The 24,838-nt window shown below is 48.1% G+C and overlaps 1 protein-coding gene across 1 annotated transcript; it reads left to right on the top strand.

Annotated features, from left to right (window-relative positions):
• The first annotated feature begins 16,580 nt into the window (after positions 1-16,580).
• LOC119324722 lies at positions 16,581-18,193 on the top strand. The gene has a single exon (XM_037598494.1). It carries the CDS (start codon positions 16,682-16,684, stop codon positions 17,834-17,836), a length of 1,155 nt encoding a protein of 384 aa, XP_037454391.1. The 5' UTR covers positions 16,581-16,681; the 3' UTR covers positions 17,837-18,193.
• Positions 18,194-24,838: the final 6,645 nt, after the last annotated feature.

Below are 24,838 nucleotides of genomic sequence, written 5' to 3' on the forward strand. Positions count from 1 at the left end.
CATACATTGTTCGATGTCATCAAGATATGCATGGTTTTCAAACCAGACTATCAGACATTTGCTATGTTGTTCAGGAGCCTAGGAGAAATGAAGGAGAAGGTTATGGTGCTCCGTCGGACAATATATCATGAAAACGTAATAGACGGGTCAAATCAAGTGAGCTTTTGAACTTCTGGTGGTGCATTTATCTGCCAGATTGTTAACTTTTATGCCAACCTTCCTTTTGTTTTATAGTTGTAATTTGTTTTGTTGAGATGCAAAATTTGTTCTTAACATGCAGCCACTGGCTGAAGAAAACAGCAAGCCATTTTTGTATAGTGTAGGGTGTTCCCTATATTTGCACTGGTGGCGATCTTTGATGCCAAGTGGATGTAATCTATGCAATCGCCTTAATAGCCTAGCATTAGTTTCAGGCTTATTTATTTTCTAGTCTTCTTTTTCCCTGGTTTGCTAGTGGTTGCAATAACATGGGCCATATACGAACCGTGGTAACCTTGACCTTGCTACGGGACGTAGGATCCATCGGTCTCCTATGGGCCGTCGATAAATGGGCCTCCAACAGGGCCATAGAATCGGTGGGCCTTGGGTCATCAGATAAATGGGTCTACATGGGTTGTAAAGGGGTGTATTTGGTATCGGCCCAACATGGTAATGGGCCATTAACAGGCCGGAGGATAGCAAAGGCTTAATTCTATCACAGGCAGAACGGGTCGTTAATGGGCCAGAATATAGGATGAGCTGGAAATGGCGCAATGGGTTAACAGGCCATAAACGGGCCGACTCTTGCCATGAGACGAATTTGTCCCATTAGGGGAACAGGCCAATAACAGGCCGGAAGTAATCGAGGTCCGGAAAGGAGCCCAAGAACGTATGGGCCGTCAGTAGCTAACACGGGCTGGAAACGGCCCATGTGAATCATGGGTCGTTAAGGGTACAAAGAAATTTATTGATCATTATGGGCTAGAGTCACCGTGGGCCTCTAAAGGGCCTAAAGATATGGAGGCCTCATATGGGCCGAAAGACGTCATGGGCCATACATGGGCCAAAAGTGAAACGGGCTGGGGTTATATTCGACGGCCCACATGATGTTGTTGGGCTGATTTCGGTGAGGCCCTAACGGGTCATGAGTTACTGGGTCGTAAAATGGGCTATTTGCGAAGAGACCGTTAACAAGCTTTTCATGGGCCAGCCCGCTAACTTGTGACCAAGTCAAATGGGTTGGCCTTTGTAAGCTAAATGGGCCGGTGGTGGGCCATCATACGTGTCGACATGTCATAGGCGCCTATCTGACCCACTGACGAGCTGACACGTGCTTCCTCCGGCCAATCAGAATTTTACATGTGGAAATTTCCCATTGGTCCGGGCTATTAATGGGTTATGGATCCAAAACCGGACCTGATAGCTTAACGGCGTCCCATTATGGTGGATGCCGCGTGTCGGTCACCCTTGACGAAATCACTTTTGTGATGCGTGATTTATCGTCATGGAAGTGGACACTTCCGTGATGATAATTTTGGTAATGTCATGGAACACTTCTACGACAACACATGTATGACTATCTTGATTCTATCATAAAATCGTCATGGATGTACATGCATGACAAAAAACGCGACCTACTGTGACAAACATGTATCATCACAGAAGTGTATTTTTTTGTAGTGGGAGCACCGCGCCTTCGGGGATCTTACTGGCCCTCGGGCTCTCACCCCTGGCCTTGACCATGGCATCGCGACCTGGCATAACAGCAGCGGTTGAGCCTCGCCTGAGGGCCGGGACCAGGGGATGTAGGGCACCTAGATGAGCAAGGAAGAAAGGGTCGGTGCGAGTCTTGCTTAGGAGCCCCACCACCACCATGACACAGCCCGGCATCAGCTGCCCACGCAGCAAGAGGATAACTACAAGATCGCCAAGATAAGTCACCCCGTCCACACAGACGTGGGCTTCACTATCAGTGTTTTGCCTCCCGCGATCCCACTCGGGCAGGGATGCTTTCCTTTCGGCCTCTCGGGAGCCACTTGTGCGTCAAGGGGGACCCCTGAGCACCGCGCCTCTGGGGCTCTTACTGGACCTTGGGCCGCTCACCTCCTGGCCTTGAACGCGGCATTGCGACCTAGCATACCAGCGACGGCCGAAGCTTGCCTGAGGACTGGGTCCTGCCGACATAGAGCACTAAGCTACCGTAAGGACGAAAGGAGGGATCGTGCCACAACGTGAAACGCAAGCATGGCATTGATTTGGAATAATAATGTCTAAGTAAAAGCATCACAGTTTTTACATACCCCCGAGGGGCTCGCCATGATCTCTTGCGGGGATGAAACAAAAAGAAGAATTCCTAAGGAGGCCACAGCCTTGGCGACATCACCAGTGACGCCGGGCTGACGCCGCTGCTGAGGTGCAGGCGCGACGGCTCGGCGGCTCGTAGTTGATGTCGTCGCTCGAGTCGTGCTCTAAGGAGGCAATGCTCCTGTCAGATGAACCGTGGACAAGGACAAGGGCAAGTTCACCGCCGGCCGCCTCGTCACCTCTACCGCCTCCCCCAGGGCAGCACTCCAGGAGCCGACCATCCTCCCCGAAGACCATGAAGAAAAGCGTTGACACCCCGTCATACTCGAAGTGGATGGCATGGCCTCCCTTGAGGCGATAGGCGGGGGCGATCACGCCCCACCCTCGAGTCATGAAGATATCGTCGGAGTCGACAACTTCGACTTCCGCCTCCGAAGCCTGGCCGCAGCATCTGTCATGCTGCAGCCACAGTTTGATGGGCCCCCTCGTCGGTATCTCCCTCGCGAGAGGCCTCAGGATTCAAATCCATGTGCACGGCAGCATTGCCGCCCACACCATGATCTCGTGGGTCGTGCCTTCGGCGTGGGTCCGCGAGTGAGGCAGCCCCATGGCCGCCGCCTGTCCTCCTCCACAGCCTCGCTCCTTGCGGCTCCGGTCGCCGCTCCCGTGTGCAGGACCCCGCGCGGGGGTGTATAGGGGGACCAGGAAGCCCGGTGGAGCTTGTTCGTGCTAAGGCCATGTCATCATGGGTTCCGCGGCGGTGCCCCGGGAGTGATCGGGCCTCTTCTTCAGCGGGAGCAGCTCGGGTTCCACTTGAGGGGCCTTCCCCTTCTCCGTGGCGGAGAACCTCCTCACCGGCGCCATGGATTCTCTAGCAAGACGGCAGAGCGAGAAGAAGGAGAAGCAAGGGGCGAGAAGACGAAGATGGGCTGGGGGCTCCGCCCCCTTCCCCCGTTTATAGCTGGAGGAAGGCCAACCACCGGCCTCCCACGATTCCAAGTAATGATGGTCTTTCTGCATGCAACAGGCAGTTGTCAAGTCGGGTAGTTGTCGAGGCAGCATGGGGAAGTGGAGATGCCCACGTCCCATCAAGCGCCACACACCGACTCAGTCCGCATGTGATTGGGGCCCGCAGGCTTTGCCCTTGCACTTTGTCTTCGCCTTTAAGCCAAGCGCATGCGCGCCTTGGGCCCGGGGGCTACAGTCGGCATTCTGGGAACCAGGGTACCCAGACTTGCCTGCCTGGGGCCTATAGCATGGCTCCATCGACGGCCTGGTACGGCCCATCTTCAGCATCGACAAGACAAGACCCTTGTGAGGGGCCAAGCCTCGCAAGGCGGATGACACCAAGACCTCCAGAGGGAGCGGCCTTTTCAGGCGGCCTCCCGAGGAGCAGAGATTCCTATGCAAGTGCTCACCTCACGAGGCTAAGGTGACACAAGCCGTGATGACCAAGGCCAGGCGGGCGCTAGTAGGCACAGAGCGGCAGGTTTCCTCTTTGGTACCAAGGAGGCAAGCGCATGCGCGGGGTCCCGAAGAATCAGCTAAATGTTTCCATTCCCGTGCAACAAGACCAAGGTCCCCAGGACGGCAGGACGGATGTCATCGCCGAGCCCACCATGGCATCACGACCAGAAGCTTTGCAGGTGAAGACCACCTTTCATCAGGATAGGATGTACTACTTGGCCCCTTCAAAATCGGCCACTGTGGGATCCCTTCCCGCCTAAGTTTTGGGGGAAGAGGATCGAGGCCACTGTAAATATAGCTTAGCCGCCACCGTAGAAAGGGAGAGCTCTCCGAAGCTACCACAAGCACAAGAACGAGCCTCTTAAGTTAGTTCTTCCACTGTACTAGTTCATCCTCAGCCCCTCGCGAGGCAAATCCACTACAAAGCAGGAGTAGGGTCTTACACCGCAAGGTGGCCCGAACCTGGGTAAACTGTCGTGTCCATTTCCTTTCTCGTTCATCGAGCTAGGCCGTGAGAGCAGTGCGATTGGTTGGCAGGAGAGGTTGAGTTCTTTGCACACGCCCCAGAGTTCGAACCTTCCTTGGGTCCGCGGAGCCCTAAATCCGACAATTTGTTTGTCTAGATCACTTAAGATGTCTGTTTTGGAAAGGACTCTACCCAGACTGTGGGGTCTGCATAAGGAAGCTCGTTTCAGTGATCGTGGGTCCAACACTTTTGAGGTTCACTTTGGATCAAAGGGAGATTGGAAACATGTTATGAATAATGGTCCATGGCAATATGATTTCTGTGTGCTGATAATGACGAAGGAATACGAAGGTGATGTATGACCGTCGGAGATGGTGTTCGACAAGATAGATATTTGGGTCCGGGTGACTGATCTACCCCCGCACAAGAGAACTGCGACATTCGGAAGAGCCCTAGGCAGGCTTGGGGAGGTGGTAAGAGTTTATGTGGACAAAAAAGGTATTGCTAGAGGTTGGCACTTGAGGGTTAGAGCAAGAATTCATGTGCATGAACCGTTGGTGCGAGGTTTCAATCTGAAGAAATCAAAGAGCAATATTGTTGGTACATGGTTTGATTTTTATTATGAGCAAATCTTTCACTTCTGCTTTGACTGTGGTAGACTGGTTCATGTCCAAGGTGTGTATGAACCTCCTCTAGACTCCTCTGATCAGTGGGGGGAGTGGCTGCGTGCCTTCCCAGGAAGGAACACGTCAGTCAAGGAGGGGTCAGCAAGTGGAGCCGCGAGTAGCAGCAACAACACTTGTTCTTAGGATCGTCATGAACATCCAAGGGTGAGAGATGTGCCAACCAAGAGGTACTTCACTTTGATTTTGCCAAGTCTGGTGAGCACCGCACTGGTGGGTTCTCAAGGCATGACAAGGGTGAGGTTGATAGCTGAGGCAAAGGACGGTCGCTCGAGGCGGAGGGAGAGCATGACTTGAGAGATGATATTGAGCATAGGAGAGAAAGAGATCTGCATGACAAATTGCTGCATCAGAGTTACCGGGGACAGCGAGATGGTGGCCGTGACAAGGATTGGGAAAGCAAAGGAAAAGAGCATGTGAGATATGACAGCGAGAGATATGCAGATAGGCACGAAGGAAATACGCCCTAGAGGCAATAATAAAGTTATTATTTATTTCCTCATATCATGATAAATGTTTATTATTCATGCTAGAATTGTATTAACCGGAAACATGATACATGTGTGAATACATAGACAAACATATAGTCACTAGTATGCCTCTACTTGACTAGCTCGTTAATCAAAGATGGTTATATTTCCTAACCATAGACATGTGTTGTCATTTGATTAATGGGATCACATCATTAGGAGAATGATGTGATTGACATGACCCATTCCGTTAGCCTAGCACTTGATCGTTTAGTATATTGCTATTGCTTTCTTCATGACTTATACATGTTCCTGTAACTATGAGAATTATGCAACTCCCGTTTACCGGAGGAACACTTTGGGTACTACCAAACGTCACAACGTAACTGGGTGATTATAAAGGAGTACTACAGGTGTCTCTGAAGGTACATGTTGAGTTGACGTATTTCGAGATTAGGTTTTGTCACTCCGATTGTCGGAGAGGTATCTCTGGGCCCTCTCGGTAATGCACATCATTATAAGCCTTGCAAGCAATGTGACCAAATGAGTTGGTTACGGGATGATGCATTACGGAATGAGTAAAGAGACTTGCCGGTAACGAGATTGAACTAGGTATTGGATGCCGACGATCAAATCTTAGGCAAGTAACGTACCGATGACAAAGGGAACAACGTATGTTGTTATGCGGTTTGACCGATAAAGATCTTCGTAGAATATGTAGGAACCAATATGGGCATCCAGGTTCCGCTATTGGTTATTGACCGAGAATAGTTCTAGGTAAAGTCTACATAGTTCTCGAACCCGTAGGGTCCGCACGCTTAACGTTACAATGACAGTTTTATTATGAGTTTATAAGTTTTGATGTATCGAAGTTTGGTCGGAGTTCCGGATGTGATCACGGACATGACGAGGAGTCTCGAAATGGTTGAGACATAAAGATTGATATATTGGAAGCCTATGTTTGGACATCAGAAAGGTTCCGGGTGAAATCGGGAATTTACCAGAACACCGGGGGGTTACCGGAACCCTCCCGAGAGTTAATGGGCCTTAGTGGGCAATGAGGGAGAAGAGGACGGCCGGCCAGGGCAGGCCGCGCGCCCCCTCCCCCCCTAGTCCGAATAGGACAAGGAAGGGGGGGCGGCGCCCCCCTTTCCTCTTTCCCCTCCCCCCTTTCCTTCTCCACCAAGGCAAGAGGGGGGAGTCCTACTCCCGGTGGGAGTAGGACTCCTCCAGGCGCACCCCAAGGGGGCCGGCCGCACCTCCCCCTCCCTCCTTTATATACGGGGGCAGGGGGCACCCCATAACACACAAGTTGATCTATGGATCGTTCCTTAGCCGTGTGCGGTGCCCCCCTCCACCATATTCCACCTCGGTCATATCGTCGCGGAGTTTAGGCGAAGCCCTGCGCCGGTAGTACATCATCATCGTCACCACGCCGTCGTGCTGACGGAACTCATCCCCGAAGCTTTGCTGGATCGGAGCCCGGGGATCGTCATCGAGCTGAACGTTTGCTGAACTCGGAGGTGCCGTAAGTTCGGTGCTTGGATCGGTCGGATCGTGAAGACGTACGACTACATCAACCGTGTTGTGCTAACGCTTCTGCTTATGGTCTACGAGGGTACGTGGACAACACTCTCCCCTCTCGTTGCTATGCCATCACCATGATCTTGCGTGTGCGTAGGTAAATTTTTGAAATTACTACGTTCCCCAACAGTAGCATCCGAGCCTAGGTTTTATGCGTTGATGTTATATGCACGAGTAGAACACAAGTGAGTTGTGGGCGATACAAGTCATATTGCTTACCAGCATGTCATACTTTGGTTCGGCGGTATTGTGAGATGAAGCGGCCCGGACCGACATTACGCGTACGCTTACGCGAGACTGGTTTCACCGTTACGAGCACTCGTGCTTAAAGGTGGCTGGCGGGTGCCTGTCTCTCTCACTTTAGCTGAATCGAGTGTGGCTACGCCCGGTCCTTGTGAAGGTTAAAACATCACCAACTTGACGAACTATCGTTGTGGTTTTTATGCGTAGGTAAGAACGGTTCTTGCTAAAGCCCGTAGCAACCACGTAAAATTTGCAAGAACAAAGTAGAGGACGTCTAACTTGTTTTTGCAGGGCATGTTGTGATGTGATATGGTCAAGACGTGATGCTATATTATATTGTATGAGATGATCATGTTTTGTAACCGAAGTTATCGGCAACTGGCAGGAGCCATATGGTTGTCGCTTTATTGTATGAAATGCAAACGCCCTGTAATTGCTTTACTTTATCTCTAAGCGGTAGCGATAGTCGTAGAAGCAATAGATGGTGTAACGACAATGATGCTACGATGGAGATCAAGGTGTCGCGCCGGTGACGATGGTGATCATGACGGTGCTTCGAAGATGGAGATCACAAGCACAAGATGATGATGGCCATATCATATCACTTATATTGATTGCATGTGATGTTTATCCTTTATGCATCTTATCTTGCTTTGATTGACGGTAGCATTTTAAGATGATCTCTCACTAATAATCAAGAAGTGTTCTCCCTGAGTATGCACCATTGCTAAAGTTCTTCGTGCTGAGACACCACGTGATGATCGGGTGTGATAGGCTCTACGTTCAAATACAACGGGTGCAAAACAGTTGCACACGCGGAATACTCAGGTCATACTTGATGAGCCTAGCATATACAGATATGGCCTCGGAACACGGAGACCGAAAGGTCGAGCGTGAATCATATAGTAGATATGATCAACATAGTGATGTTCACCATTGAAACTACTCCATCTCACGTGATGATCGGACATGGTTTAGTTGATTTGGATCACGTGATCGCTTAGATGACTAGAGAGATGTCTGTCTAAGTGGGAGTTCTTAAGTAATATGATTAATTGAACTTAAATTTATCATGAAACTTAGTACCTGATATTATTTTGCTTGTCTATGTTTGTTTGTAGATAGATGGCTCGTGCTGTTGTTCCGTTGAATTTTAATGCGTTCCTTGAGAAAGCAAAGTTGAAAGATGATGGTAGCAATTACACGGACTGGGTCCGTAACCTGAGGATTATCCTCATTGCTGCATAGAAAAGTTACGTCCTGGAAGCACCGCTGGGTGCCAGGCCTGCTGCTGATGCAACTGACGATGTTAAGAACGTCTGGCAGAGCAAAGCTGATGACTACTCGATAGTTCAGTGTGCCATGCTTTACAGCTTAGAACCGGGTCTTCAACGACGTTTTGAACGTCATGGGGCATATGAGATGTTCCAGGAGTTGAAATTAATATTTCAAGCAAATGCCCGGATTGAGAGATATGAAGTCTCCAATAAGTTCTACAGCTGCAAGATGGAAGAGAATAGTTCTGTCAATGAACACATACTCAAAATGTCTGGGTATAATAATCACTTGATTCAACTAGGAGTTAATCTTCCTGATGATAGTGTCATTGACAGAATTCTTCAATCACTGCCACCAAGCTACAAGAGCTTCGTGATGAACTATAATATGCAAGGGATGCACAAGACTATTCCCGAGCTCTTCGCGATGCTAAAAGCCGCGGAGGTAGAAATCAAGAAGGAGCATCAAGTGTTGATGGTTAACAAGACCACCAGTTTCAAGAAAAAGGGCAAAGGGAAGAAGAAGGGGAACTTCAAAAAGAACAGCAAGCAAGTTGCTGCTCAAGAGAACAAACCCAAGTCTGGACCTAAGCCTGAAACTGAGTGCTTCTACTGCAAGCAGACTAGACACTGGAAGCGGAACTGCCCCAAGTATTTGGCGGATAAGAAGGATGGCAAAGTGAAAAAAGGTATATGTGATATACATGTTATTGATGTGTACCTTACTAATGCTCGCAGTAGCACCTGGGTATTTGATACTGGTTCTGTTGCTAATATTTGCAACTCGAAACAGGGACTACGGATTAAGCGAAGATTGGCTAAGGACGAGGTGACGATGCGCGTGGGAAATGGTTCCAAAGTCGATGTGATCGCGGTCGGCACGCTACCTCTACATCTACCATCGGGATTAGTTTTAGACCTAAATAATTGTTATTTGGTGCCAGCGTTAAGCATGAACATTATATCTGGATCTTGTTTGATGCGAGACGGTTATTCATTTAAATCAGAGAATAATGGTTGTTCTATTTATATGAGTAATATCTTTTATGGTCATGCACCCTTGAAGAGTGGTCTATTTTTATTAAATCTCGATAGTAGTGATACACATATTCATAGTGTTGAAGCCAAAAGATACAGAGTTAATAATGATAGTGCAACTTATTTGTGGCACTGCCGTTTAGGTCATATCGGTGTAAAGTGCATGAAGAAACTCCATACTGATGGGATTTTGAAATCACTTGATTATGAATCACTTGATACTTGCGAACCGTGCCTCATGGGCAAGATGACTAAAACGCCGTTCTCCAGAACTATGGAGCGAGCAACAGATTTGTTGGAAATCATACATACTGATGTTTATGGTCCAATGAATGTTGACGCTCGCGGCGAATATCGTTATTTTCTCACCTTCACAGATGATTTGAGCAGATATGGGTATATCTAATTGATGAAACACAAGTCTAAAACATTTGAAAAGTTCAAAGAATTTCAGAGTGAAGTAGAAAATCATCATAACAGGAAAATAAAATTTCTACGATCTGATCGTGGAGGAGAATATTTGAGTTACGAGTTTGGTCTACACTTGAAACAACACGGAATAGTTTCGCAACTCACGCCACCCGGAACACCACAACGAAATGGCGTGTCCGAACGTCGTAATCGTACTTTACTAGATATGGTGCGATCTATGATGTCTCTTACTGATTTACCGCTATCATTTTGGGGTTATGCTTTAGAGACGGGCGCATTCACGTTAAATAGGGCACCATCAAAATCCGTTAAGACAATGCCTTATGAACTGTGGTTTGGCAAGAAACCAAAGTTGTCGTTTCTTAAAGTTTGGGCCTGCGATGCTTATGTGAAGAAACTTCAACCAGATAAGCTCGAACCCAAATCGGAGAAATGTGTCTTCGTAGGATACCCAAAAGAGACTATTGGGTATACCTTCTATCATAGATCTGAGGGCAAGATTTTCATTGCTAAAATCGGATCCTTTCTAGAGAAGGAGTTTCTCTCGAAAGAAGTGAGTGGGAGGAAAGTAGAACTTGATGAGATAACTGTATCTACTCCCTTATTGGAAAGTAGTTCATCACAAGAACCGGTTCCTGTGACAACTACACCAATTAGTGAGGAAGCTAATGATATTGATCATGAAACTTCAGATCAAGTTTCTACTGAACTTCGTAGGTCTACCAGAATAAGATCCGCACCAGAGTGGTACGGTAATCCAATTCTGGAAGTCATGTTGCTTGACCATGATGAACCTATGAACTATGAGGAAGCGATGATGAGCCCAGATTCCGCAAAATGGCTAGAGGCCATGAAATTTGAGATGGGATCCATGTATGAAAACAAAGTATGGACTTTGGTTGACTTGCCCGATGATCGGCAAGCCATTGAGAATAAATGGATTTTTAAGAAGAAGACTGACGCTGATGGTAATATAACTGTCTATAAAGCTCGACTTGTTGCGAAAGGTTTTTGACAAGTTCAAGGGGTTGACTACGATGAGACTTTCTCACCAGTAGCGATGCTTAAGTCTGTCCGAATCATGTTAGCTATTGTTGCATTTCATAATTATGAAATTTGGCAAATGGATGTCAAAACTGCATTCTTGAATGGATTTCTGGAAGAAGAGTTGTATATGATGCAGCCAGAAGGTTTTGTAGATCCAAAAGGTGCTAACAAAGTGTGCAAGCTCCAGCATTCCATTTATGGACTGGTGCAAGCATCTCGGAGTTGGAATAAGCGCTTTGATAGTGTGATCAAAGCATATGGTTTTATACAGACTTTTGGAGAAGCCTGTATTTACAAGAAAGTGAGTGGGAGCTCTGTAGCATTTCTGATATTATATGTAGATGACATATTATTAATTGGAAATGATATAGAATTTCTGGATAGCATAAAGAGATACTTGAATAAAAGTTTTTCAATGAAAGACCTCGGTGAAGCTGCTTACATATTGGGCATCAAGATCTATAGAGATAGATCAAGACGCTTAATAGGACTTTCACAAAGCACATACCTTGATAAAATTTTGAAAAAGTTCAAAATGGATCAGGCAAAGAAAGGGTTCTTGCCCGTACTACAAGGTGTGAAGTTGAGTCAAACTCAATGCCCGACCACAGCAGAAGATAGAGAGAAAATGAAAGATGTTCCCTATGCTTCAGCCATAGGCTCTATCATGTATGCAATGTTGTGTACCAGACCTAACGTATGCTTAGCAATAAGCTTGGCAGGAAGGTACCAAAGTAATCCAGGAGTGGATCACTGGACAGCGGTCAAGAACATCCTGAAATACCTGAAAAGGACTAAGGATATGTTTCTCGTATATGGAGGTGACAAAGAGCTAGTCGTAAATGGTTACGTCGATGCAAGCTTTGACACTGATCCGGACGATTCTAAATCGCAAACCGGATACGTGTTTTTATCAAAAAGTGGAGCTGTAAGTTGGTGCAGTTCTAAACAAAGCGGCGTGGCGGGATCTACATGTGAAGCAGAGTACATAGCTGCTTCGGAAGCAGCAAATGAAGGAGTCTGGATGAAGGAGTTCATTTCCGATCTAGGTGTCATACCTAGTGCATCGGGACCAATGAAAATCTTCTGTGACAATACTGGTGCAATTGCCTTGGCAAAGGAATCCAGATTTCACAAGAGGACCAAGCACATCAAGAGATGCTTCAATTCCATTCAGGACGAAGTCCAAGTGGGAGACATAGAGATTTGCAAGATACATACGGATCTGAATGTTGCAGCCTGTTAACTAAGCCACTCTCACGAGCAAAACATGATCAGCACCAAGGCTCCATGGGTGTTAGAATCATTACTATGTAATCTAGATTATTGACTCTAGTGCAAGTGGGAGACTGAAGGAAATATGCCCTAGAGGCAATAATAAAGTTATTATTTATTTCCTCATATCATGATAAATGTTTATTATTCATGCTAGAATTGTATTAACCGGAAACATGATACATGTGTGAATACATAGACAAACATATAGTCACTAGTATGCCTCTACTTAACTAGCTCGTTAATCAAAGATGGTTATGTTTCCTAACCATAGACATGTGTTGTCATTTGATTAATGGGATCACATCATTAGGAGAATGATGTGATTGACATGACCCATTCCGTTAGCCTAGCACTTGATCGTTTAGTATATTGCTATTGCTTTCTTCATGACTTATACATGTTCCTGTAACTATGAGAATTATGCAACTCCCGTTTACCGGAGGAACACTTTGGGTACTACCAAACGTCACAACGTAACTGGGTGATTATAAAGGAGTACTACAGGTGTATCCGAAGGTACATGTTGAGTTGGCGTATTTCGAGATTAGGTTTTGTCACTCCGATTGTCGGAGAGGTATCTCTGGGCTCTCTCGGTAATGCACATCATTATAAGCCTTGCAAGCAATGTGACCAAATGAGTTGGTTACGGGATGATGCATTACGGAACGAGTAAAGAGACTTGCCGGTAATGAGATTGAACTAGGTATTGGATGCCGACGATCAAATCTCGGGCAAGTAACATACCGATGACAAAGGGAACAATGTATGTTGTTATGCAGTTTGACCGATAAAGATCTTCGTAGAATATGTAGGAACCAATATGGGCATCCAGGTTCCGCTATTGGTTATTAACCGAGAATAGTTCTAGGTCATGTCTACATAGTTCTCGAACCCGTAGGGTCCGCACGCTTAACGTTACGATGACAGTTTTATTATGAGTTTATAAGTTTTGATGTATCGAAGTTTTTTCGGAGTTTCGAATGTGATCACGGACATGACGAGGAGTCTCGAAATGGTCGAGACATAAAGATTGATATATTGGAAGCCTATGTTTGGACATCGGAAAGGTTCCGGGTGAAATCGGGAATTTACCGGAACACCGGGGGGTTACTGGAACCCTCCCGGGGGTTAATGGGCCTTAGTGGGCCATGAGGGAGAAGAGGAGGGCCGGCCAGGGCAGGCCGCGCGCCCCCTCCCCCCTAGTCCGAATAGGACAAGGAAGGGGGGGGGCCTTTCCTCGTTCCCCTCCCCCCTTTCCTTCTCCACCAAGGCAAGAGGGGGGAGTCCTACTCCCGGTGGGAGTAGGACTCCTCCAGGCGCACCCCAAGGGGGGCGGCCGCACCCCCCCCCTCCCTCCTTTATATACGGGGGCAGGGGGGCACCCCATAACACACAAGTTGATCTACGGATCGTTCCTTAGCCGTGTGCGGTGCCCCCCTCCACCATATTCCACCTCGGTCATATCGTCGCGGAGTTTAGGCGAAGCCCTGCGCCGGTAGTACATCATCATTGTCACCACGCCGTCGTGCTGACGGAACTCATCCCCGAAGCTTTGCTGGATCGGAGCCCGGGGATCGTCATCGAGCTGAACGTGTGCTGAACTCGGAGGTGCCATATGTTTGGTGCTTAGATCGGTCGGATCGTGAAGACGTATGACTACATCAACCGTGTTGTGCTAACGCTTCCGCTTACGGTCTACGAGGGTACGTGGACAACACTCTCCCCTCTCGTTGTTATGCCATCACCATGATCTTGCGTGTGCGTAGGTAAATTTTTGAAATTACTACGTTCCCCAACAAGGCATGCAATGGAGAAGCGGGATAGAGAACCCGGTATGCATGGGCAACCCGATATGCATGGTGAGAGGAGTAGACGCAGGGGCTACTATGTCAGGAAGCCAAGAAAATAAGCTGACTCCCATCAATATAAACACTCACAACCTATGATTGACAAGGAAAGTAGGAAGAGAGGGTCAACACAAGTCTGGGTGGTGAAAGAAGATTCTGATAGGTATGGTCACATGATGCTTTCATTCGTGATACTCGGAGCAAGACATTGATAGTATTTGACCACATCTCAGCAAACAAGGACTCATCGGCTGAACCCGGTCAGCCGGGCCACCGGTCGCAATGAATTTCCTTCTCTAGAATTGTCGGGGTTTGGGATTGGCCTCGACAGTTGGCGAATTATGGGACCTGATTAGGTCGTCCAATCCAGCGGTGGTATTCCTAAATGAAACAAAAAGGAAAGCTAATTAAATCTATGGAGTGGCTGAAATGGAGCTTGGGTTTTAAGAATGGGGTTGCTGTTGATTGTGACGGTAGGAGCGGTGGGCTCTCTTTATGGTAGAGCGATCATATTCATGTAACTGTTTGGCCGTGGTGCCAATATCTTATTGATGCTGAAATAGTTTGGGAAGGCAAGAAATGTAGATTCATTGGTTTCTATGGTGAGCCAAAAACGGAACTTCCGAAAAAACCCTGGGATGCAATTCAGTACTTGAGAGCCCAAGATGATCTTCCCTGGTTGTGTGCTGGTGATTACAATGAGACCCTCTTCCATACAAACTAGCTTGGGGGTATTCCTAGGAGGTTTGCACAAATGGAAGATTTTTTAGACTGCTTGGCTGACTGTGGCCTAGCAAACCTGGGATATTCTGGGTACCCTTATGCTACTTGTGAGCTGTGTTGGGATTTCCTCGAAAAGGAGAGGAGATGCAATACAATAGAGATAAGTATTTCTCTCTCTCTCTTAACAACCAAGGTTATCAATCCAGTAGGAGACTCAAACAGTACCTCGTGAACAGCACCTGCACACATAAAAGCTACTGCTAAATACATCCATTTGAGGGACAAGTTTTTCCGGACGGAGGGAGTATTTATAAAAGGAGAAACAGTAATGACCATGTCATCATTATTAGTACTAATCCTTAAAGGACATTATGTGCCAGAGAGCAGTGGTGTCACTTGCAGGAAGATTGGACACAACAGAAAGTTTTGTCTGAACCAGACTTTGGCAAAAACCTCAAAACAATATATTTATGTCACTAATGGAAAGGAACTCTTGAGAGGTGCCAGTTTCTAATTAGTGGATGTTTGCTTCAGGAAGATCTTATATTTCTCTCATTTCAGTTCATATATTGAACAATTCTATTGGGGTTCACGGTCCGATAACACGCTCTGAGCAGCGCATCATGATTGGATTATTATTCATTCACGGTCAGGTTGGATTTGCTCCACGCTGGCAATGTGGTACTTGTTTCGAATTCCCGACAGGTTGAGGAAGAAGTAACAACTCATTCACATCAAGATGACAACTTGTCGGGCGCTAGATCGCCTGAATATATACTTTGCCCTCGGTTTTATCGTTTTCTTGGAGAAAAAAAAGAGATGATAGGGAGTGTAAGATAGGAAAGCTTTTCACATTGCAAAAAATGGTGTATGATGGTGTGTCCCCATATGTAAATGATTTCATGCATGGAGTCCTCATGATTAATTAGTGAAGTTGTGGATGTATGCATCCTCTTTGTCTTGCTGGAATGCATGAGCTGTTTTTCCAGCCCTAGTTGGACCTCCATATCATGTGATCATTCCCCGTTGACAGCATGTCAACCATACGTGATTACCTCTCGAGGGAAATCATGTGATCAATTCTTGTGTTACTCAAGAAAAAAATTACCTATTTGTTTAGCGGTGCTTACTTGTTTTCTCTAGGGAACGAGAGAGTTTTATTGCTCAGAGAATCTTATAGGATACAAGTGGAGTCCGGAGGCTCCATCGACCAAACATGTCTACCCACAGCAAGTGAGGATAAAATTTGCACTAAAGCATGTGCGTTCCCATTATACTCTCGTCGTTCCTGGTCGCATATGACCTACTGAAAACTTCTCTTTCGGATATTAATCTCCTTCAGAAATGTGCCATAGTTTGGCAGTAATAATTTGTGAAGCGTTGTCTTCCCAGTCTTCAAGTTTTTTTTACATCAACCAGTCTCCAAGATCTTTATTACCGCCAAACAATCTGAGACAATCAACACCCTTCTACTCCCTTCGTTTCATAATGTAATACGTCTTTTACACTGAGAGTAACATTGATATCAGTGCTTCACAAATTGTTGTAGCTTCAAGAATCTCAGGGTTAACCATTCCTTCAAAGACTTTCTTTTTTATAGGAGAACCAAAACTCTTTATTGCACTATATATGTCACCCCAGCCCAGCCCAGCCCGGCCCATTATCAGAGAAACTGACTGTGGGGTCACTCATCATCAAAGGGCGAACCAGACCACAAAACGGCACCTCTCTCAATCAACAACAACAACAACAAAAAAATCCTCTTGCTCTCGCTCCGGCCGGGCCGTCGTTCCCCATTCCCTCGCCGCCGGCGCCACCGCGCCGCTGCCTACAGCACTACGCCATGCTCCGCCTCCACAAGCATATCCTCGCCCATCTCCTCTCTTCTCCAGCCACCTCTCCCGTATCCCATCTCCACCGCCTCATCTCCGCCGCCGCGCCCGCCATCTCCTCAAGCACCGGCTTCGCCGTGGAGGAGTACCTCGTCTCCACCTGCGGCCTCACCCGACCCCAGGCCCTCAAGGCCTGCCCCAAGCTCTCCCACCTCAAATCCCCATCCAAGCCCGACGCCGTCCTCGCCCTCCTCGCCGGCCTCGGCCTCTCCGCCGCCGACATCGCCTCTCTCGTCGCCAGGGACCCGCGGTTCCTCTGCGCCAAAGTGGAGAAAACCCTGGGCCCCGTCGTCGCGGGGCTCGCCGGCGTCGGTCTCTCGCCTTCGGAGGTCACACGCCTCGTCTCGCTCTCCCCTCACAGCTTCCGCTCTAGATCCATCGTGTCCAAGCTGCACTACTGCTTGCCTCTCTTTGGGTCCTCTGAGAACCTCCTCCAGGCCCTCAAGAGGAGCTCCTCCCTTCTTTCGTCTGACCTCGACGGCGTGGTCAAGCCCAACGTCGCGTTGCTGCGGGAGTGCGGGCTAGGTGCTTGTGATATTGCCAAGCTATGCAGCAATCAACCAGGTTTGCTCACCATCAATCCAGAGCGCTTCAAGGGACTCGTGGCATGCGCCGAAAAGATAGGTGTGCCCCGTGGTTCTGGGTTGTTTAGGCACGCGCTGCATGCTATTGCATTCGATAGCGAGGAGACCATCACAGCCAGAGTGGAGCACTTGAAGACCACGTTCATGTGGACGGATGGCGAGGTGGGAATTGCTGTTTCTAGGTTCCCATTGATGCTGTCGAGGTCCAAAGAATCACTGCAGCGTAGGTCTGAGTTCCTCATCTCTGAGGTGGGCTTGGAACCGGCGTTCGTTGCTCATCGACCCGTAATGCTCGGTCACAGTCTAGAGGGCCGGCTCAGGCCCCGGTACTATGCTGTGAAGTTTCTCAAGGAAAATGGATTGCTCAAGCGTGACCCAAACTACAGTACCGTTTTCAAGATGAGTGAGAAGGTATTCAGGAAGAAGTTCATATTCCCTCACAAGGAGGCTGCGCTGCACCTCGCAGAAGACTATGATGCCGCTTGCAAGGGGGAAGTGCCGACTAATTTCAGATTCACATAAGCCAAGACGGGCTATGATGTACTCCCTCCGTTCCTAAATATTTGTCTTTTTAGAGATTTCAAATGGACTACCACATACGGATGTATATAGACATATTTTAGAGTGTAGATTCACTCATTTTGCTCCGCATGTAGTCACTTGTTGAAATCTCTAGAAAGACAAATGAACGGAGGGAGTAATTGTGTGCTGGTTGTCTGCTGTTGTATGACTATTAGATGCTGGCTTGGTCATTGCTAACGTGTGATGGAATTGATAATTTGATCCCGAACACTGGTATGTAATACTATCACTCAGGAATGGGTTGGTTATGAACTTTCTCGTCCTCATTCATGTTCTAAACACATGTATTGGAACTAAGCAAGTGTGAGATCAGTCCATTCTGCAATGCATTCAAATGTTAGTTTTCAAGATCAGTCCATTCTGCAATGCATGAAAATTTCAGTTTTCAACTTAGTTGCTGGTGCATTGAGACAATGAGCCACATAATGTCTTCTTCATGTGGGTAATGCACTCCTACTGTTCTATTGATGTTTTTGCAATTCATAGTGGATAATTGGAGCATCAATCTGATGCCCGTCCCAAATTTAGGTAAATAGTCTTGTTGGTATGGTCAATTCACTTGCCTTTAGCTTAATCTATTTTTCAGTTATGGTTTGATATCAAAATAATTTTGGTTTTCTCATATGCAGATTCATATTGATCTATCTTTGCTTTAACTAATGAAATAGATAGATATTTCATTCAATTATGGAAAGTGTCTGGAAGTGAGTTCTCGTCTAGTTGGATCAGAGGTAACCATTTGGAGCAATTGGTCATATTGCAAATACCAACTAGGCTGCAGGATGAAATGTGGGGGGCTCCCGTATGTACAGATTATCTGCTAAAGAGAGATGGCATAACTAAACCTCGAACTCTCACTTGGAGGAGGGTTGGCAACTTGGCATCATTTAAGTTCAAGCAAGTAAACTTAGGTTTCTTTGTTCATTTTTATGCTGGTAATGTTATTGATACTAGTAACCTTATCGACACAAAGAAGCACTAATCTTGTATTGTGTGTTTGTGGATTTTCATGTTCTGCACCATGGCCATAAATTATGTGTTTATTGTGGATAGCTTTAGTTTTTTTTAGTTTATTATTGTGTTTTGGTCCCAACTCCGCCTATGTCTTCTAGGCATAGCCGGTCCCAAGCCCGGGTAAAGGAGGAGGGTTGTGATAGGCTTGGTGAGCCAACGTAAAAACTAGCCAGTCCCATAGGTTTGAAAACCATTTGAGCGAGAGTAGCACTAGGATGGGTGACCTCCTGGGAAGTCCTCGTGAAAGGGTTTCATATCTAAGGGTTGTAATAGGCTTGGCGAGCCAACGTAAAAACTAGCCAGTCTTTTGGATATGAAACCCATTTGGGCGAGAGTAGTACTAGGATGGGTGACCTCCTGGGAAGTCCTCGTGAAAGGGTTTCATATCTAGCCTACCCCAACTTGTTTGGGATAAAAGGCTTCGTAAGTATTGTGTTTTGGTCCCGTGGTTAATTCTTTGTACCAAGCACCACCAGGAGGTTCACTAGCAGCTAGTGGGTGTTTCTTCGTTCTGTGTGCATCTTCTTTAGTTTTGCTTAAAATCAGTGGTTAATTTATTGTTTTGGTCGGTGTGGTTGTGAATATCCATGCTCTGAATTCATTGTCTGAAACTCTGAATATCCACAGAGATTGCAGGTTCTTAATTACTTCCCCATAGTAGCTTGTTTATTTGAAATGATGTGCATAATCTGCTAGCCTTCTGGGCCAGATTACTTCCAACTAGCCACATAATCTGCACTTGAATTAGTTTTTGCCATCTTGGGTGTTCATCTGGAGGAAGATTTCATTGAAGTTCAGTGACGAATAGTAAAATTTGATATCTGTCTGTATGATTTTCGCAAGGGGCAATTAAGGATTTGAAGCATGTTTGATCCAAAAACACAAAGAACTCCAGTACTTTCTTTAACCTCCAAAGTAACTGCCAAAGCGTGCTAAAAGTAGTTTATATTTTGATTGTCAAGTGTAGCTGTCATGGTCTGTTTTTTGTAACAAAGTAAGCATTTGAGAGCTGGCCGTACTTCAACCAGTCCATGCTGTAAATCTATATGATGCATCTACTAGCATTTTGGAGTACACTGGAGTGTTTATATGTTTCATCAGGTTTTTCTGAAATATGATGATATTGAAGCTCAACTGTACATTGACCTTCACCTGTTCTGCCAAGCGTATATGATAAAACCGTTCCCCTTTATAAGTAGTGATTGTTATGAATGCTAGCAGATGCCTCTTTTACCATTTTTAAATATCTCATCGTTCCTGTGTGGGTATTTAACTGTGAAACTAAAATGCCAGGATGCAAAATTTGACATTTTGCTGGCCAAGCAAACCGTTGAGTTTATTAGTCTACCTCTTTTGTCAATGGTTAAGTGTATTTATTAGTCCACCTCTTTTTTCTGATGTTGTCAACTCCTTTCATGATGGAACAATGGTTTGGCCTGGTGCTGTGGAAGTGTTGCACCTTGGCTGAGGGAGCTAGGGACCTTGCTGATTTTTCTTTCCTTGTTAGGACTTATGGGTCTGGGAGAATATGCTATTTAATATACTATTTATTTTGGGGATTGGGGGGATGTGCTATTCACATGTCCTGCTCCTGCATGATCCCATGACTCCTTTACACGGCCTTGGCTAGAGCAATTGCAATGGTATTTCGTTCTCTTGGATCATAGGCCTGAGGCTTATGAAAAAAGTTAGTTGATCAGCAGCAAGGTAACTGGTTGCCGAGTCCAGTGATGAGCACTGGTGTTTTTCACTAGTCAAGTACTGTAAGATGCATGTACAGGGGATGGAGGACTTGCCTGGACATCTGCATAATAAGAGTTGCCCCCTGAAGAAAACATCGACATGTGTCGTGGTTCTAAGCCTGACAGTAGAGTGGGGGGTAGGTATGAAGAGGCAAGGTTCTAGCTATGGAGAGGTTGTAAGCACAAAGGATGTACGAGTTCAGGCCCTTCTCGGAAGAAGTAACAGCCCTACGTCTCGGAGCCCGGAGGCGGTCGAGTGGATTATGAATGTATGGGTTACCAGGTGCCGAACCCTTCTGCCTGTGGAGGGGGGTGGCTTATATAGAGTGCGCCAGGACCCCAGCCAGCCCACGTAGGAGAGGGTTTAAGGTGAGTTAAGTCTGGGGCGTTACTGGTAACGCCCCACATAAAGACCTTTACTATCATAAAGTCTACTTGATTACAGGCCGTTGCAGTGCAGAGTGCCTCTTGACCTCCTGGTGGTCGAGTGAGTCTTCGTGGTCGAGTCCTTCAGACCAGTCGAGTGAATCCTCGTTGGTCGACTGGAAGGCGACCTCTTCTAAGGACGTCCTGGGGTAAGTTACTTGGATCAGGTGCATGACCCTACCCTAGGTACATAACCCCATCATTAGCCCCCGAATGGATTGAGGCTTCGAGTGAAGAAGGAGTTGATGTCGTTTCCGATTAATCTTTGTGCTCCGGTTGTGCGCTATTCTGGACCAAGGAATCCCTTTGTCGACAGGAAACAACTTGCCTTCAGTCGACTTGATCCATTCTGTTTTTGCGTCGAGTGATCTTTCGGGCTTCGACGATCTCTGAGCGACGGATCGCCGGAAACACCGCGTCTGACAGACTGATTTGTTGCTCGCGGATTCTGCGGGATGCGAAATTTGGGGGCGCGCGCGAAGCGGGGCGGACCGCGGCGTTCGGATGGGACGGGGCATGGACGCCTCGATCTCCGCGCCGCCTTTTTCGCCACGTATCCCGTCTGCATAACTGTTCCAGATATGATTGGATCGACCGGGCCCACTTGTCATCCACTCGGAAGGGACCTTATAAATGTGCCCGGCGAGGATTTCTGTGCTGCGCCTCAGCATTCTCTCCCTCTCTCTGCTTCCTTCCTCCCTGCTCAGCGCGCTCGCTCTCGCCCCCGCACCACTTCCCTTCGCGCATCTCTCCGGCGACCATGGCCAAGGAGAAGACGGCGGCGCTGGAGCGCGCCAAGAAGGCGTCGGCATCGGAGAAGGCGAAGGGGAGATCCACCAGCCGCAGAGGGTCCTCGTCCAGATCCCGCCTGCCGAAAGGCTGGGTCCAAGGAGACTGGATCCAGTCGACCATCACGGAGAAGGACCTCCTCGACATGGCCAACGAGGGCTTGATCCCTCACGGAGCTGCGAGGTTGCCGGGGAAGGAGTGGCAGCCACAGCCAGAAGAGGGTGAGTGTGTGCTTTTGGCCACTCATGTTGATCGTGGGTTTTCCTTGCCGCCAAGCATTTTCTTCCGTGGCTTCTTGAATTTCTTTGGAGCGCAGCTCCACCACTTTACCCCAAACTCCATTGCCTATCTTGCTGCATTCGTGTCCATGTGTGAGGGTTTCCTGGGCTGTCGACCGCACTGGGGTTTGTTCAAACGCATCTTCACGTGTCGCTCTCAGACCGTGAAGAAGGCGAGCCCAGGTGATGAGAAAACCCGAGTCGTCCAAATGTGTGGGGGCCTGGGGATTCAGGTGAGGAATAATAGCACCTTCCCGCCCATGACCTTTCCCGAGTTCGTCAGAGGCTGGCAGTCGACTTGGTTCTACTGCCAGGTCCAGTCGACGCCAGGGCAGTCAAGTGGACTCCCTCCGTTTACCATGGACCGAGTGAACAAGCCCTCCCCTCTGAAGCTGATTCCGGAGGAGAAAGCCGACGTGAAGATGTTGATGGAGCGCGTGGTGCAGTTGGTTCGGGAGGGGGTGACGGGCATGGATCTTCTGGAGGTCTTCCTCAGGCGTCGCATCCAACCCCTTCAATTCCGGAGCCACTGCATGTGGTTGTACTGTGGGACCGAAGACGAGACTAGAGTCCATCCAGAAGAAGTCGACGACGTCACTCTGGAAAGATGGATGGTAGCCGTTACCGGAAACAAGGACAACCCGCGCGGAGCCAGAAGGATTCCTCCACTCGACCACAACAGCGACCCAAACAAGGTACACTTGCTCTGCTCTCCACTGCGCCCTTGTCGTATTCATTTCTGTTAACCCTGCCGACTGGTCGACTGATCCTTGTTTGGGCATCTGTTAGGCCCTCGCCGAGCTGTACTCGATGCCCAATGGGGCACAAGCTTCGACTGAGGAAGGCGAGGCGAGCGGGGGCGAGGCGAGCGGGGGCGAGAGCCAGGAAGAGGAGGAATGGGACTCGGATGCTGCAGAGGATGATGACGACGATGATGATGATGAAGGTGATGAAGATGACATCGAGGACGAGGAAGAAGAGGAGGAGGAGGTCGTTCCACCGCGCTCAGAAAGGCGGTCGAAGCTTGTCCACGACCCTTCGACCGAACGTGGTAAGGGGGTTGCGACCGCCACTCAGTCGACCAAGCGCCCTCGGACCACCTCTCCGGCGCCGACTGAAAAGGCGCCGAAGCAGCCCAGGGCGGCCTCATCGAAGCCGACCAAGCTCCTGCCGAAGATGAAGGTGTCCATCCCCACCATATCAGGGTAATTGTGTTGCTCATATTTTCTTATTCTGTGCGAACTTTATTTCTGGTCTACGCTGAAGTTAGTCGACTGATCCTTTGGAGTTGCAGTGCTGCTACTTCTGAGACCTCGGCCCGGGCCGAAGACCACGAGATGGAGGATGCGGCTACTTCGAACCCAGGTACTGTATTCTTAACACCATTTTTAGTCGACTGACTCGCGACCTCTGATCCTGATTCTTCTTCGCAGCTCCGCCCCATACTGTTATCAATCTTCCTGACGACGACGAGGATGAAGAACCACTGGCACGCAGGAAGAGTCGGAAAACGCCCGCCAGTAAGGTGCCTCAGGATGTGACGGCGCCTGAGACTCTGACTGTGGAGGAAGAGAACGCCACTCGACACACGGTGTCCTTCGCAAATCCATTGACGAGTGCTCAGCAGCCCTCCCTCTTCACAACTCATCACGTCCCAGAGGACCAAGCTGGTGCAGCGAAGGAGGCAATACGCCAGGCGGGACTCATGATGGAGCAGCTGAAGACCATCCGGGACGCGAGCCAGGCAGCTTATGACGCCAGCTCTGCCCTCCAAAGCAATGTCCAGGTCAGTCGACTGCTGTTTGTTCTGTTGGATATGCTACCAAAAACTTTTCTTTTCCGGGATTTATAGTAATCACCCACTGGGTGTGTCGAATAAACTCCGTGTTAGCGGGGGCACGCTGAGTGCACCCGCTGGGTGTAGTCCCCAAGGCTAAGGTCGACTGCTGGCAGTCGGCCTTAGGCTTTATGATGTCAATCTTTCTGTCAGTCGACTGGTCGACTGGATTTCACAAACCGGTGGGGGCACGCTGAGTGCACCCACTGGGTGTAGTCCCCAAGGCTAAGGTCGACTGCTGGCAGTCGGCCTTAGGCTTTATAATGTAAATCTTTCTAACAGTCGACTGGTCGACTGGATTTCACAAACCGGTGGGGGCACGCTAAGTGCACCCACTGGGTGTAGTCCCCGAGACTGTGGTCGACTGCTTGCAGTTGATCACAGTCTTAGAGAATGCATCTCGCACACTTTTTTTTGAGGTCGACTGGTCGACTTTGTCTTCAACAGGATTAGTGGGGGCACGCTGAGTGCACCCACTGGGTGTAGTCCCCGAGACTACGGTCGAATGTTTGTATTCGGCTGTAGTCTTAGAAACGTGTGTTTTTCCCTTTTCACTCGGAAGTGAATTATTTTTGACATTTAGTCGATTGGTTCTTCGCAGAACTCTTGTGATCTTGTGGCTCGCTACTCGGAGCTGGAACAGAAGCATACTCAAGTCGAGCTGAGCTTGAAGCTGGTTCAGGAGAAGCTGACAAAGGCAAAGGAGGAGACCGAAGGTATGTTTGGTGAGACCCTGACGACTGCTTTTCCCCTTGCTTGTTTCAGCATCTGATCTTGCTGTGACTTGCAGGTAAGGTAAGGGAGGCCCAGCAGAAGAAAGACCTTGAGCTAGCTGAGAAGATCAAGCTTGCTGACG

This window comes from Triticum dicoccoides, chromosome 6B, assembly GCF_002162155.2.
Source record: "Triticum dicoccoides isolate Atlit2015 ecotype Zavitan chromosome 6B, WEW_v2.0, whole genome shotgun sequence".
Classification (NCBI taxonomy): Eukaryota; Viridiplantae; Streptophyta; class Magnoliopsida; order Poales; family Poaceae; genus Triticum; species Triticum dicoccoides.